The 13,715-nt window shown below is 35.8% G+C and overlaps 1 protein-coding gene across 3 annotated transcripts in view; it reads right to left on the minus strand.

Moving 5' to 3' along the window:
• The window catches only part of TTC21B (tetratricopeptide repeat domain 21B), a 99,754-nt gene that overhangs the window by 20,298 nt on the left and 65,741 nt on the right, over positions 1-13,715 (minus strand). For all 3 annotated transcript variants that reach the window (XM_077154053.1, XM_077154054.1, XM_077154052.1), the window contains one exon: positions 1,058-1,246. In XM_077154053.1, coding sequence (XP_077010168.1) covers positions 1,058-1,246 — 189 coding nt within the window. The remainder of the gene's footprint in view (positions 1-1,057; positions 1,247-13,715) is intronic.

Below are 13,715 nucleotides of genomic sequence, written 5' to 3' on the forward strand. Positions count from 1 at the left end.
TCATTTTGACCCCTCGATCTTGCTGTTTCATTTGTAAAATAAAAAGTCAAAAGCAGATTTAAAACTAAGATTCCACCTCTTCTGGCCACCACTGAAAAAGGCACCATTTTTTTTTAATGACTGGCCTTTTTATTTATTGAATGATGCTGTTTTTGAGAAGCAAACATTTATCAGAGTTTTTATTCAGAGCTATTTATGATATAAAAGTCATATTAATTCAGTTATAGATAAAATGAACCAATCAATACCTTTATGGAATATTAGTCCCAACAATACAACAGTACACCCTTAATAAAGATTGTCATTAGAAAGGCACCATTTTGGTAATGCTTTACTAAAGATTATTTTTGTCCTACAACTGAAAGAGAGGTATTAATTTTAAAATGCTTGATTTTAAACTTCATAATTATAGGATATGGTTGCCTTTTATTCTATTCTTTTCTGTATTACTTATTTAAGTATTTAGTTATATTTTAGATTATTTGAAAAAATTCATCCTCTATCAAGAAAATCTGAGCATCTAATGACATTTTAGTTTTTATAATCATATTATATATATATATATACACTTTTTCTATACCAATAAAGCCTTTAAATCTGTTCTCATACTTTGCCATTATTGGAGGTTGAGATTCAGTTTAATCACTTTTGGATCTTTAACACCCAACAGTAATAGAAATATAGAGTATACAACAGCTGTTTAGTTATTGTATAGTTCAACAACTGAACTGAAGCATCTAGATCCAGGAATTTATGTAGGATTAAGAGAAGTTGTTTCATAGTGATTATTAAAACACAAGATGAATATCAAAAAACAAAAAGCCTGCAGGTTTGCTTTACCTTTTCCAAGATAACATTTTAGATTCTGACAGTCTTAATTTAAGGCATCATGCAAGTATTTTAAAGGCTTACTAGAAACAGTATTAACTTTTTAACTTGTATTTCTGTTCAATTTCTTTTCCAATCGTCTTATAGTATGCTGGTGAGAATTTTACATTTTCAGAAATTAGATGACATCTGCAATAAAAGGTGCTTAAAATTTTATAAAAGTACTGACCTTATTATCTGTTTCACAATGAACAAGAGCCTCTTTATAAAACTTAATTGCTTTTTCACAGTCTCGCTGAGCAACAGAATGTTTTGCAATCTCTGCACAAATTTCAGCTGCTAAATGTTTCTGTGCAGGGACTGCATCTGGCTGTTCCATCTGAACACGCTTTAGTACTCGAGCTTGTAACTCTCGAGCCTATAAAAAAAAAGAAATAAGAAAATTGAAAAGGAATGAAATAATTCTCAATAACTGACATATAGTATAATTTTACAGATTTATTTAAGCACTATTGGCCCTCAATCTAATGAAGTTGGATCCAAAGAAAATGTTTTCCTGAGATTTCAAACATGCAGTTGTTTGCAAAGGAGCCAGTAAGCACATATCTTTACCAAAAAAAGGAGTATAAAATTATGGAGTCTTTTTTCCACTATTATAAGGACATATACAGGAAGCCCATTAAGTAGGAAATGAAACAAATATTTGATGAAGATGTAATTAAATTCAATTAAAAATGTTTAAGATAATAAAATACTAAGTATATAAAAATTATTAAATCCAATATTGGCAGGTGTGCCAGTCTGAAAGGATGTTGTACCCTAGAAAAGCCATGTTTTAATCCTAATCTCATTTTGTAAAGGCAGCTGTTTCTTCTAATCCCTATTCAGTACTGTATGCTTGAAACTTTAATCACATCCCTGGAGATGTGACTCAATCAAGAGTGGCTGTTAAACTGGATTAGGTGGAGATGTGTCTCCACCCATTCCAGGTGGGTCTTGACTAGTTTACTGTAATCCTATAAAAGAAGAAACATTTCAGAGAAAGAGAGATTCTGAGAAAGCAGAGAATGACATAGCCACAAGAAGCAGAAAGTCCACCAGTCTGCGACCTTGGGAGACGAAGAAGGAAAACACCTCCCAGGAAGCTTCATGAATCAGGAAGCCAGGAGAGAAGGCTAGCAGATGATGCCATGTTTGCCATGTGCCTTTCCAGATGAGAGAGAAATCCTGAACTGCACTGGCCTTCTTGAACCAAGGTCTCTTCCCTTGGATGCCTTAGATTGGACACATTTCTATAGACTTGTTTTAATTGGGACATTTTCTCAGCCTTAGAACTATAAACTAGCAACTTATTAAATTTCCCCTTTTAAAAGCCAGTCCCTGTTTCTGGTATAGTGCATTCTGGCAGCTAGCAAACTAGAACAGCAGGTTTCAGGGAATAACTGCATTCTTATATTGTTGAAGATGTTATGAATTAGCCCAATATTTCTGGGGTGCATATACCAACACTGTAAAACGAGACTGTTTAACCTAGTTTCACTCTTGAGAAAGTACTAAGGAAATACATAGAATAAATAAAGAAAATGAACAAACTGTCTGGGGTAAAGAAAAAATAATCTGTTTTTCGTTATAAAAATAAACAAATAGTAACAACCAAACAAAAACAAAAAACCTACAAGCTACCCAGATGGCTAATGATGGGAAATGGCTAATCAAGCAATGGTGTATTTGCATGTACATATGGTCCTATGCAGAGACATCAATAAGGATGCTGAGGCCTTCCTTAGAGTAAGAATATAGAGCAGGTTGCTAAGCTGGAAGAATACCAGGTTTCTGGAACATAAGGATCTCCCTTTAATAAATGTCAGAGACCTCCTATGCTTCAGGCCTTCACAATAAAATTTAACTTTGAAATATATATAACTGTTCACGAATACATTCATTTAACACACAGAAATGCCTAGCATGTGTCATGCATTATAGTACATACACGACGCTCTCCTGGGGATGCTGCAAAATGCTAGCTGACAATTGGCATTTATAAAGATGATCTAAAGAATCATTTTTTTTTTCACATGTATTCCATATATGGTGTACAATCAATGGCTCACAATATCTTCAAACAGCTGTGTATTTATCATGATCATTTTTTTCAGACATTTTAAAGCATTGTATTTTAAAACCATATGATATCAATATGGGGAGTGGTCAGAATAAGCATTCAACTGGGAATGAAAGCAAAAGGATTAGAGAATATGATAAAGGTAAATACTGTTTCATGAAATTTTCATTTGTTAAATAAATGTGTGTACAAATACAACCATATGTGTACATTTGTGCATTATTATATCTGCAGCCATCGTTATACACACATATACACCCCAGAGTTCACAGTCAAAAACTTTTGAAACAATTGGTCCAATAGGGTGATCATATATCTCATATGGCCATGACTATACCTGTTGTCTCAGCCTAATTATTAATAATGCCCTTTTTCCCTCTCAAAATTTTTCTGGGGCAGGCCACAATGGCTCATTAGGCAGAGTTCTGGCCCTGCCACGCCCGGGTTCATTTCCCAGTGCCTGCCCACGCAAAACAAAGAAACAAACAAATAAATAAATAAAAACTATTCAGGTTTAGATGACAAATTATATGGTTACTCTAGGCAGGTCTAAAAGATATACAATTCATTCTCTAGCTATTCTAAGTTATATCCCTCTAACAAGGAAATCTGTAGAAATCATTAGCTTAGTTCTCCAGAGAAACATATTTTTGAGTTAGATTTTCATGTGATGCTTTGTCATTTTCTTAAGGGGAAATTTTGAGGAAAAGCATTTTGCATTTTCTATTAAAGACAATTTATAAAAGAATGCTCAATTTCTGTAAGAGTATATACAATGATCATTGAGGAATATTTTCATATAGAATTCATTATTAGGAATAAAGCTTCCTTGAAGAAATGATATGATTGTCTTTATCCAATAGGAATTATGTTAAACTCATGTTTTTCCTTGGATTTCAGAAAAATAAAAGTTAATTTAATTGTTCATTACAGTTACTATTTAGCTTTGCCAATATATTTAATTTTCTCTCTCCCTTTCTATGTTATAATTTATGTTTTAGTAAGTTCCTTCAAATCCTTGGGTAGACTGATGTGTAGGTATAAACAACCATCTAATTTCATACTTTCAAATTTTCCGTATTTCTTTTTTTGTATGCTATATGGCAGAGTCACATTTCATTCTTTTTCCATTTGCGTATCCTATTATTACAGTACTATTTGTTGAATTTTTTGTTTGTTTATTTTGGGAAGTGCACGGGCCAGGAATCAAACCCGGGTCTCCCGCATGGTAGGGGAGAATCTACCACTGAACTACGCACCCTTCTCCTTCTATTTTAATAGTCTTATTGTATTTACTTCTTACCAAAGACCAACTCAAAATAAAATAAATTAAATTAGAATATCATCTTAATTTTTATGATGAATATGTAACTATACAGACATGTTGGAAAAAAAAACCTAGAAAAATGAATGTTAACTGAAAGAAGCAAAAATAAATACAACCTGTACATTTTGATTACAACTATGTAAAATTATGTTTGCACAGTGGTAAGAATCCAAAATGGATCACAGGATCATAAAATGGTTAATGTTTTATGACATAAGGCTCTTTATTTCTGATTTATTTAGATTTTATTTTGACAGAAAAGATATTTAATGTATTAAAAAGTTATTTTTCCTATAATTGTTACTGCAATTAAAGAGTTACAACAATCTACAATTTCCTTTCAGTCATTCAACAAAAATTCAGAGCTCCTCTTAAGGTTTTTTGGTGTTCACCTACTTGTATAATTTCCCTGTTGGTGTTTGAGCAGGAACTGTGGCTTGTTTGTAACAAACCGAAGATGGAAAATATGATGGGATGTCAGCCCCAAGATTATATTACAGTATAAAACTTGGTCTTGTTAGCAGTCTTGCTCTAGAGGCTTTCTCCTTTGAAAGCTTTGAATAACTAATTGGCCATGTTAGCAGGTCTACAAAGCAAGAAAATAAGGATCTTCTAGGATATGAGGGTTACCTCTAGTCCCTCACAACCAAGAAGCTGGAGACCCCAGTCTTACAGCCTCAAGGAAATAAGTTCTGCTAACAACCCATGTGGGCTTGTTAGTGAACCCTTTCCCAGGCACACTTTCATGTTAGAACTCAGTCCTGGCTAACATCTTGACTACAGCCTTGCAGTGGACCCAGCTTAAGCCATGCCCAGACTTCAAGCCCACAGAATCCCTGAGATGATAAATTGTGTATTGTTTCAAATCACTAAATTTGTGGTAATTTATCATGTAGCACATAAAACTAACACAATCTATTATAGGGTAAGTACAGTCACGAACACAAGACCATCCCTCTGCCTACAGAAATTCCAATTTTGGCAAGAAATATAGATAATGAAATAATTGCAGCAAATTATGACAGTTTTATTGGCTGGGAAATACTGGTTGCCATGGGAATAAACAACAGGGGATCTAACCTAGTCTTAGAGGTCAGGTATAATTGAAGAGTGGGTAATAGTTACCTAGTGAGTTTGGGAGATGGAAAGGGCTGAGGGAATGGGATGAGGTGTGGGCATTAGGAATTACATGTGAAGTTAGAGAAAGTAAGTGATACTACTGCTTGATAAAAGAATCAGAAGAACTATATGGTTGGAAAGATACAGAGAATTTACAACAGGTAAACCTGTTAAATAACTTATATTTTATCCTAAAGGCAAAATGGAGCTGATGCTACAGTGACAGGATAAGGCTTGCCATTTAGAAGGATCACTCTGGTATTGTGAAATACAGGTTGGAGTGAAATAAGATTGAAAGAGGGTGGGGATCAATTAGCTGGCTACCGCAGCAGTCTGGACAAAAGGTAATGATGAGCAGGGCGGCAAAGAGGGAAGAAGAAACATAAAGTTATTACAGAAGCCTGACATTTTTAGAAAAGTAGAACTGATAAGACTTGGAGCTTCCCTAATCTACCAGTCTTGCCACTTCCTAAAATATTTAGCAACTATGCAAATATGATAATAGTACTCCTAAATTTCATAATAATACTGGTATTTAAATTCACTTTCAGTTTGTTGGTATTATTTAGCCATGATATACTGGTTGTTCTTTCTTTTTTTTTTAATATTGCTTGATATATCTGCTCATTAGCATACCACATGGGCTCCTGTAACCAGAATGGCTAGGACTAATGATGTCCATAAAGGGGTGAAAATAAGCCTAATTCACCTCTAAAATTTGAGAAAGTCTAAATTTATCAAGATTATACTTTCCTTGTAGCTACTGGCCATCTAGGGTTAGATGCATTCTCTATTATGGATTTAGAAAGCAGGGATAAAACACACCATTAAAAATTCAGTAATGATTAAGGGTTACTAAACATTGGCCCAATTTCTCAAAATTGATGATTATACTTCAATGAAATTTTAAGAGTAGAAGGGTGTTACAGAAATCAAATAGTCCCAAGCCAATTCATTCACAGCTAGGAGATAAAATTTGTTGTTGTTGTTGTTACTGAAATAAAAAGTCAACCTGTATTAATCATTGTTAAAAAAAAAATAAACCAAACATTTAATTAATTATTTGCAGAATACAGAATTCTCCTGGGTACCAAGAACAGGTCAAAAGGTAGCAAATAGTATGGCATCACGGAAAGCATATAGGATTAGTAGTGAGGTGCTTTGTGTTAGTGGTAGAAGGTACATCTAGCTCTTCCACCAGCAGTGTGACTGTGGGCTAATACTCTCCATGGACTTCTTCTTCCTTTAGAAAGTTAACGATTGTAATACATGACCTATGTGCTAACCAGAGACCTGTTGTTTCTAACATATCACAGGAGCTCACATATACAGAGTGAATAGAACAACACAAAAATAGTGAAGATCTTTTCAGATATACAAAGTATTTAGAAGAAAAGTAAATATTATTTCACTTTTATAACCAGAAGGTAGATAACTGAAAAGCAAATTAGACCCTACTGGGGAATATTAACATGCCTCCAAGAAACTTGAAAGGAAGACTGTCCCTCTCAGAGTTAAGCTATGAAATTAACATATACTGAATTGGGGCAGATAGAGGCAAAAATCACATTAATCAGATGTGTACCTATGAGTCCTATAAGCTCTGAAAACATGACAGGTTTAACACTTCAAGAATAAATGTTCTATTCATGAGGAGAATTGGAGCTAACAGTCAACGGAAATATAGAAATGGAGTGATACTAAAGATTGTTAGCATCAATACAAGAAAGGGTGAAGAATATCCAACTGTTTATCTGATATGTAATGGGAAGAAAGATAAATTGTTATATAAACGACTCTTTTTCTTGACCCATGTTTATACAGTAACCTTTTAATAAATTTGATTTCACAGACAGTGTGCTTTCATGGAGATGATGGCATCAGGGTAATGAAAATGCCATCTAGTGAATGGCTATTTTTCCAACTGTTCAGTCATAAAGTGGTTTTGTTTCTTCAGAGTTTTGTTACGATAAAGTCAATTAACTGTGTCAATGTCCACATCAAGAGGACCTAAATAAAAGCTGACATTCCCCAAGTGATATTGTTTTGTTTGCACTGCAGGAATATATTTTGGATTCCTACACAAAGAAAATGTACACTAGCAAAAATCTCCTTTTTTTTTTCTTTTTTGCCAAAATATCTACCTCTGGTTGTGACAGTCCTAAGGATAGGATATAGGAATGTGTTCCAGATATCAGATGAAAGTGTAAGGGATGACTGGATTATATCTCAAAAAATCTCAAAATACTAAATAAAAGACATATATAGAAACACTGGCATAAAAATATACTTTTCACATAAAATTTCCAGATATTTATCATTATGTGCTGTCAAAAGGATTCATTAAAAACCTGTCAGCGCGAGTGACTAAACAAACTGTGGTATATATATATATATACAATGGAACATTATGCAGCTGTAAGACAGAATAAAGTTATGAAGCATGTAACAACATGGATGGATCTTGAAGACATTATGCTGAGTGAGCTAAGCCAAAACAAAAGGACAAATACTGTATGGTCTCACTGATATGAACTGACATTAGTGAATAAACTTAGAATATTTTATTGGTAACAGAGACCATCAGGAGATATGTTCTAGTTTGCTAGCTGCCGGAATGCAATATACCAGAAATGGAATGGCTTTTAAAAGGGGAAATTTAATGAGTTGCTAGTTTACAGATCTAAGGCTGAGAAAATGTCCCAATTAAAACAAGTCTATAGAAATGTCCAATCAAAGGCATCTGGGGAAAGATACCTTGGTTCAAGAAGGCCGATGAAGTTCAGGGTTTCTCTCTCATCTGGAAAGGCACATGGCGAACGCAGTCAGGGCTTCTCTCTCGGCTGGAAGGGCACATGGCGAACGCAGTCAGGGCTTCTCTCTTGGCTGGAAGGGCACATGGCAGACACGGCGTCATCTGCTAGCTTACTCTCCTGGCTTCTGGTTTCATGAAGCTCCCCGGGAGGCATTTTCCTTCTTCATCTCCAAAGGTTGCTGGCTCGTGGACTCTCTGCATCTCATGGCTACATCGTTCTGCTCTCTCTGAATCTCTCTCTCCAAAATGTTTCCTCTTTTATAGGACTTCAGAAACTAATCAAGACCCACTCAGATGGGTGGAGACATGTCATCCCCTAATCCAGTTTAACAACCGTTCTTAACTAAATCACATCAACTAGGGAGATGATCTCATTACAGTTTCAAATATACAGTACTGAGTAGGGATTATTCTACCTTTAAGTAATGAGATTTATATTAAAACATGGCTTTCTTAGGGGGCATATATCCTTTCAAACCAGCACAAGATAGAAATAGGTTAAGATATTGAGTAATTGGAACTGAAGGGATATAGATTGTACAACAGGACTGAATATAAAAACTCAGAAATGGACAGCACAATACTACCTAACTGTAATACAATTATGTTAAAACACTGAATGAAGCTAAATGTGAGAATGATAGAGGGAGAGGGCTGGGGGCATAAATGAAATCAGAAAGAAAGATAGACAATAAAGATTGAGATGGTATAATTTAGGAACGCCTAGAGTGTATAATGATAATGACTAAATGTACAAATTTTAAAATGTTTTTGCATGAGGAAAAACAAAGAATGCCATTAGTGCAGGGTGCTGAAAATAGATGGTAATTAATATTTAAAAATTTCAACTATGTATGAGACTAAAGCAAAAAATGTTTATTTGGTACAAAATTTATATTTTGACTAGTGCATTTCCTAATATAACTTACGTAGATAGCTTGGTAGAACACCAAAAGTACTTGGAACCTTGGGTAAGACATGAGATTTTGTTGGTTTGTCCAGAGTGATGCCCTGATGAATCCCAGAGTGATTTGCAAAGTCCCCTTTAGGGAATGGTAAGAACAGGGAAAAATTCAACTTCCCCAAGTTGAATTCTTGATATTCTCACAAGCAGTGTGGACAACCAAAGCTACAGGCTGAGCCCCCAGTCTTGGGGTTTGTTCATATGAAACTTAACCCCACAAAGAATAGGTCAAGCTTACTTAAAATTAGGCCTAAGAGTCACCCCCAAGAGAGCCTCTTTTGTTGCTCAGATGTGGCTTCTCTCTCTAGTCCACACAACAAGCAAATTCACCCCCCCACCCCCACCCCCCATCTACATGGGACACGACTTCCAGGGGTGCGGACCTTTCTGGCAACGTGGGACAGAAATCCTAGAATGAGCTGAGATTCAGCATCAAGGGATTGAGAAAACCTTCTCAACCAAAAGGGGGAAGAGTGAAATGAGACAAAGTGTCAATGGCTGAGAGATTTTGAACAGATTCCAGAGGTTAACCTGGAGGTTATTCTTAAGCATTAAGTAGATATCACCTTGTTATTCAAGATGTAATGGAGAGGCTGGAGGGAACTGCCTGAAAATGTAGAGCTGTGTTCCAGTAGCCATGTTTCTTGACGATGATTGAATAATGATACAGCTTTCACAATGTGACCGTGTGATTGTGAAAACCTTGTGTCTGATGCTCCTTTTACCTACCTTGTTAACAGATGAGTAGAACATATGGAATAAAAATAAATAAAAAGGGGAACAAATGTTAAAATAAATTTAGTTTGAAATGCTAGTGATCAATGAAAGGGAGGGGTAAGGGGTATGGTATATATAAATTTTTTTTGTTTCAGTTCTATTTCTTTTTCTGAATAGATGCAAATGTTCCAAGAAATGATTATGATGATGAATATGCAACTATGTGATGATATTGTGAATTAGTGATTATATATGTAGAACAGAATGATCAAAATAGGAATGCTTACATTTGCTTTGTGTTTTTTGGTATTTAAAAAAATAAAATAAAAAGATTTAAAAAAAAGAATACAACAAAACAAAACAAAACAAAACAAAAAACCTGTCAGTGTCTGGCACTAGAGGGAAACAGCTCTTCAAACATATCATATTGTCCTCACTATAAACAAACACTATTTTCAAACAAATAACAATACCAGCAAAGACAAAAAAAATAAATAAATCATGGCATTATTTAAGAGCAGGAGGAACTGCTATTTTCTTCTGAAAAGCAGAGAGGAGTAATCATCCCATCAGCCAAAGATCAGAGTTGGAACCTGCCACAAGAATCTCAATGGAAACTCAGGTTCTCAGTTTGAAACACAGAGGTGCTAGGGGAAATCAGAGGTAGAATGGGCCTTACCATGACAGCAGCCCAGGTTCCACAGTCTCTGAGTAAGGCCAGCAGGCACCATTCTTTATGTCTAAATGAGGGAGGGCTAAACCCTCTCAGGAAGAAGATAATATTAAGGGAGATATTATAATTGTTTTACACACAATATGAGATATTAAGTGAAATACAACTAGTCTTGCCAAACAAAATGCATGATTGAAAAACCAAGGTGATAAACATCAGAAAAAGATACACAGATGGAGTTAGATGAACTTTGAGAGACCTATGACTAATAAGTTCAAGAAAAAAACAGAAGACATGGAAAAAATACATAAAAAACTTCACCAGAGAACTGGAACCTAAAGAATCAAATGGAAAATTCAGAACTGTAAAAAGTATTAACTGCAACACAGATTTACTGGACAAAAGTGAAAAGTCTCAGGGCAAAAAAAGATTGAGACAGAAGCAATGTTTGAAGAAATAATGGTTGAGAAGTTTCCTAAATTGATGAAAGAGAGCAATATACAGATTCAAGAAGATTTGTCAACCCAAGAAAGGTAAATACAAAGAAAAGGATACCTAGATACATCATAGTAAGATGTGCACATCAAAGACAAAAATAAAATTTTTAAAGAACCAGAGGGGAAAAATACATATTACCCTCAAAGAAGCAACAATAGCACTGACACTGATTCTCAATAGAAATGCTCAAAACCAGAAGACAGATACTTTAAAGTAGGCAGGGCAAGATGGAGGCGTAGTGAGATACAAAATTTAATTAGTCCCTCAAGGCAGCTAGTAAATAACCAGGAACTGTATGGAACAACTGTTGGGGGACTTCAATGACTGAATCCACATCGTAACCAGTCTGGAACAGGTGGAATGGCCAAGACCCCACACAGAACTGTAAGTCTCCCAAGCTGGGGAGGCTGGAGCCCCTCCCCCACTGGCATGGTAGGCTGTCTTGGAGTTGGTTCCCTGAGGGAAAAAGAAGCCATTTTGACTAGGAGCAAAGAAGGTAACTCAACCAAGTTCCAATTATGAATGAACAAATTTGGAATGCTGAATACATGCTCTGAGCACAGAAAAACCTGGAACAAGCACAAAAGGAACCCAGAGGTTCCACCCCATCAGAGAGGGGGCAGGGCTACAAAAACAAAAAACAAAATAGAGGCTTTTTGAGTTGGATGAGCTCAAAATATTGGAAAAGGGGCACACAGCTCTGGGTACCAACTCCAGAACTTGATCGGCAAACCCAGAGGCTGGGGTCTGACTCGAAAAGGACTTTTTTCCCTCCTTTTTTTTTTTTTCTACTTTATAACTGCCCATTAGAACTGTGGGCATTCAAAGGCTTTAGCACTTCCCCAGGCAAAGGCGGAATTAACCTATTTCTGAGAGACAAAGTAACCTAGTCAAGTGAAGGAGATAATTCCTCAAAGGGCTTATCTTTAAGTAGTCTCTACTGAGAGTAAAGTAGTGCAGTCAAGCTCAAATTGTGGTTTTAATCCTGGTAGAGAGGAGGAGGGGCTGAAAGACAAAAAGTAAAATGAAATAAAATTAAAAAATATATAACTGGAGGATTTTGGAGTCAGCTGAGCTCAGAGTAATGGAAAGGGGGTACATAAAGCCAGGTACCAACTCTGGCAGTTGATTGGTAAATCTTGGAGACTGGTTCTGAAAAGGGATTTATTTATTTTTTAAAACTGTTCTCATTACTCATTAGAAAAAGCCACAGGCAACTTGAATTGTCAGAGGGACCCAAATAAGGTCTGAGTTAAGATAGGTAGACCAAGCAAAGTAGCAGGTTACAAGATCAACATTCAAAAATCTGTAGCATTTCTATACACTAGTAATGAACAAGCTGAGGGGGAAATCAAGAAACGAATCCCATTTACAATTGCAACTAAAAGAATAAAATACCTAGGAATAAATTTAACTAAAGAGACAAAAAACCTATATAAAGAAAACTACAAAAAACTGCTAAAAGAAATCACAGAAGACCTAAATAGATGGAAGGGCATACCGTGTTCATGGATTGGAAGACTAAATATAGTTAAGATGTCAATCCTACCTAAATTGATTTACAGATTCAATGCAATACCAATCAAAATCCCAACAACTTATTTTTCAGAAATAGAAAAACCAATAAGCAAATTTATCTGGAAGGGCAGGGTGCCCCGAATTGCTAAAAACATCTTGAGGAAAAAAAACGAAGCTGGAGGTCTCGCGCTGCCTGACTTTAAGGCATATTATGAAGCCACAGTGGTCAAAACAGCATGGTATTGGCATAAAGATAGATATATCGACCAATGGAATCGAATAGAGTGCTCAGATATAGACCCTCTCATCTATGGACATTTGATCTTTGATAAGGCAGTCAAGCCAACTCACCTGGGACAGAGCAGTCTCTTCAATAAATGGTGCCTAGAGAACTGGATATCCATATGCAAAAGAATGAAAGAAGACCCATCTCTCACACCCTATACAAAAGTTAACTCAAAATGGATCAAAGATCTAAACATTAGGTCTAAGACCATAAAACAGTTAGAGGAAAATGTTGGGAGATATCTTATGGATCTTACAACTGGAGGCGGTTTTATGGACCTTAAACCTAAAGCAAGAGCACTGAAGAAGGAAATAAATAAATGGGAACTCCTCAAAATTAAACACTTTTGTGCATCAAAGAACTTCATCAAGAAAGTAGAAAGACAGCCTTCACAATGGGAGACAATATTTGGAAATGATATATCAGATAAAGGTCTAGTATCCAGAATTTATAAAGAGATTGTTCATCTCAACAACAAAAAGACAGCCAACCCAATTACAAAATGGGAAAAAGACTTGAACAGACACCTCTCAGAAGAGGAAATACGGATGGCCAAGAGGCACATGAAGAGATGCTCAATGTCCCTGGCCATTAGAGAAATGCAAATCAAAACCACAATGAGATATCATCTCACACCCACCAGAATGGCCATTATCAACAAAACAGAAAATGACAAGTGCTGGAGAGGATGCGGAGAAAGAGGCACACTTATCCACTGTTGGTGGGAATGTCAAAGGGTGCAACCACTGTGGAAGGCAGTTTGGCGGTTCCTCAAAAAGCTGAATATAGAATTGCCATACGACCCAGCAATACCATTGCTAGGTATCTACTCAAAGGACTTAAGGGCA

The sequence above is a fragment of the Tamandua tetradactyla genome, chromosome 3 (assembly GCF_023851605.1).
Source record: "Tamandua tetradactyla isolate mTamTet1 chromosome 3, mTamTet1.pri, whole genome shotgun sequence".
NCBI classification, from domain to species: Eukaryota; Metazoa; Chordata; class Mammalia; order Pilosa; family Myrmecophagidae; genus Tamandua; species Tamandua tetradactyla.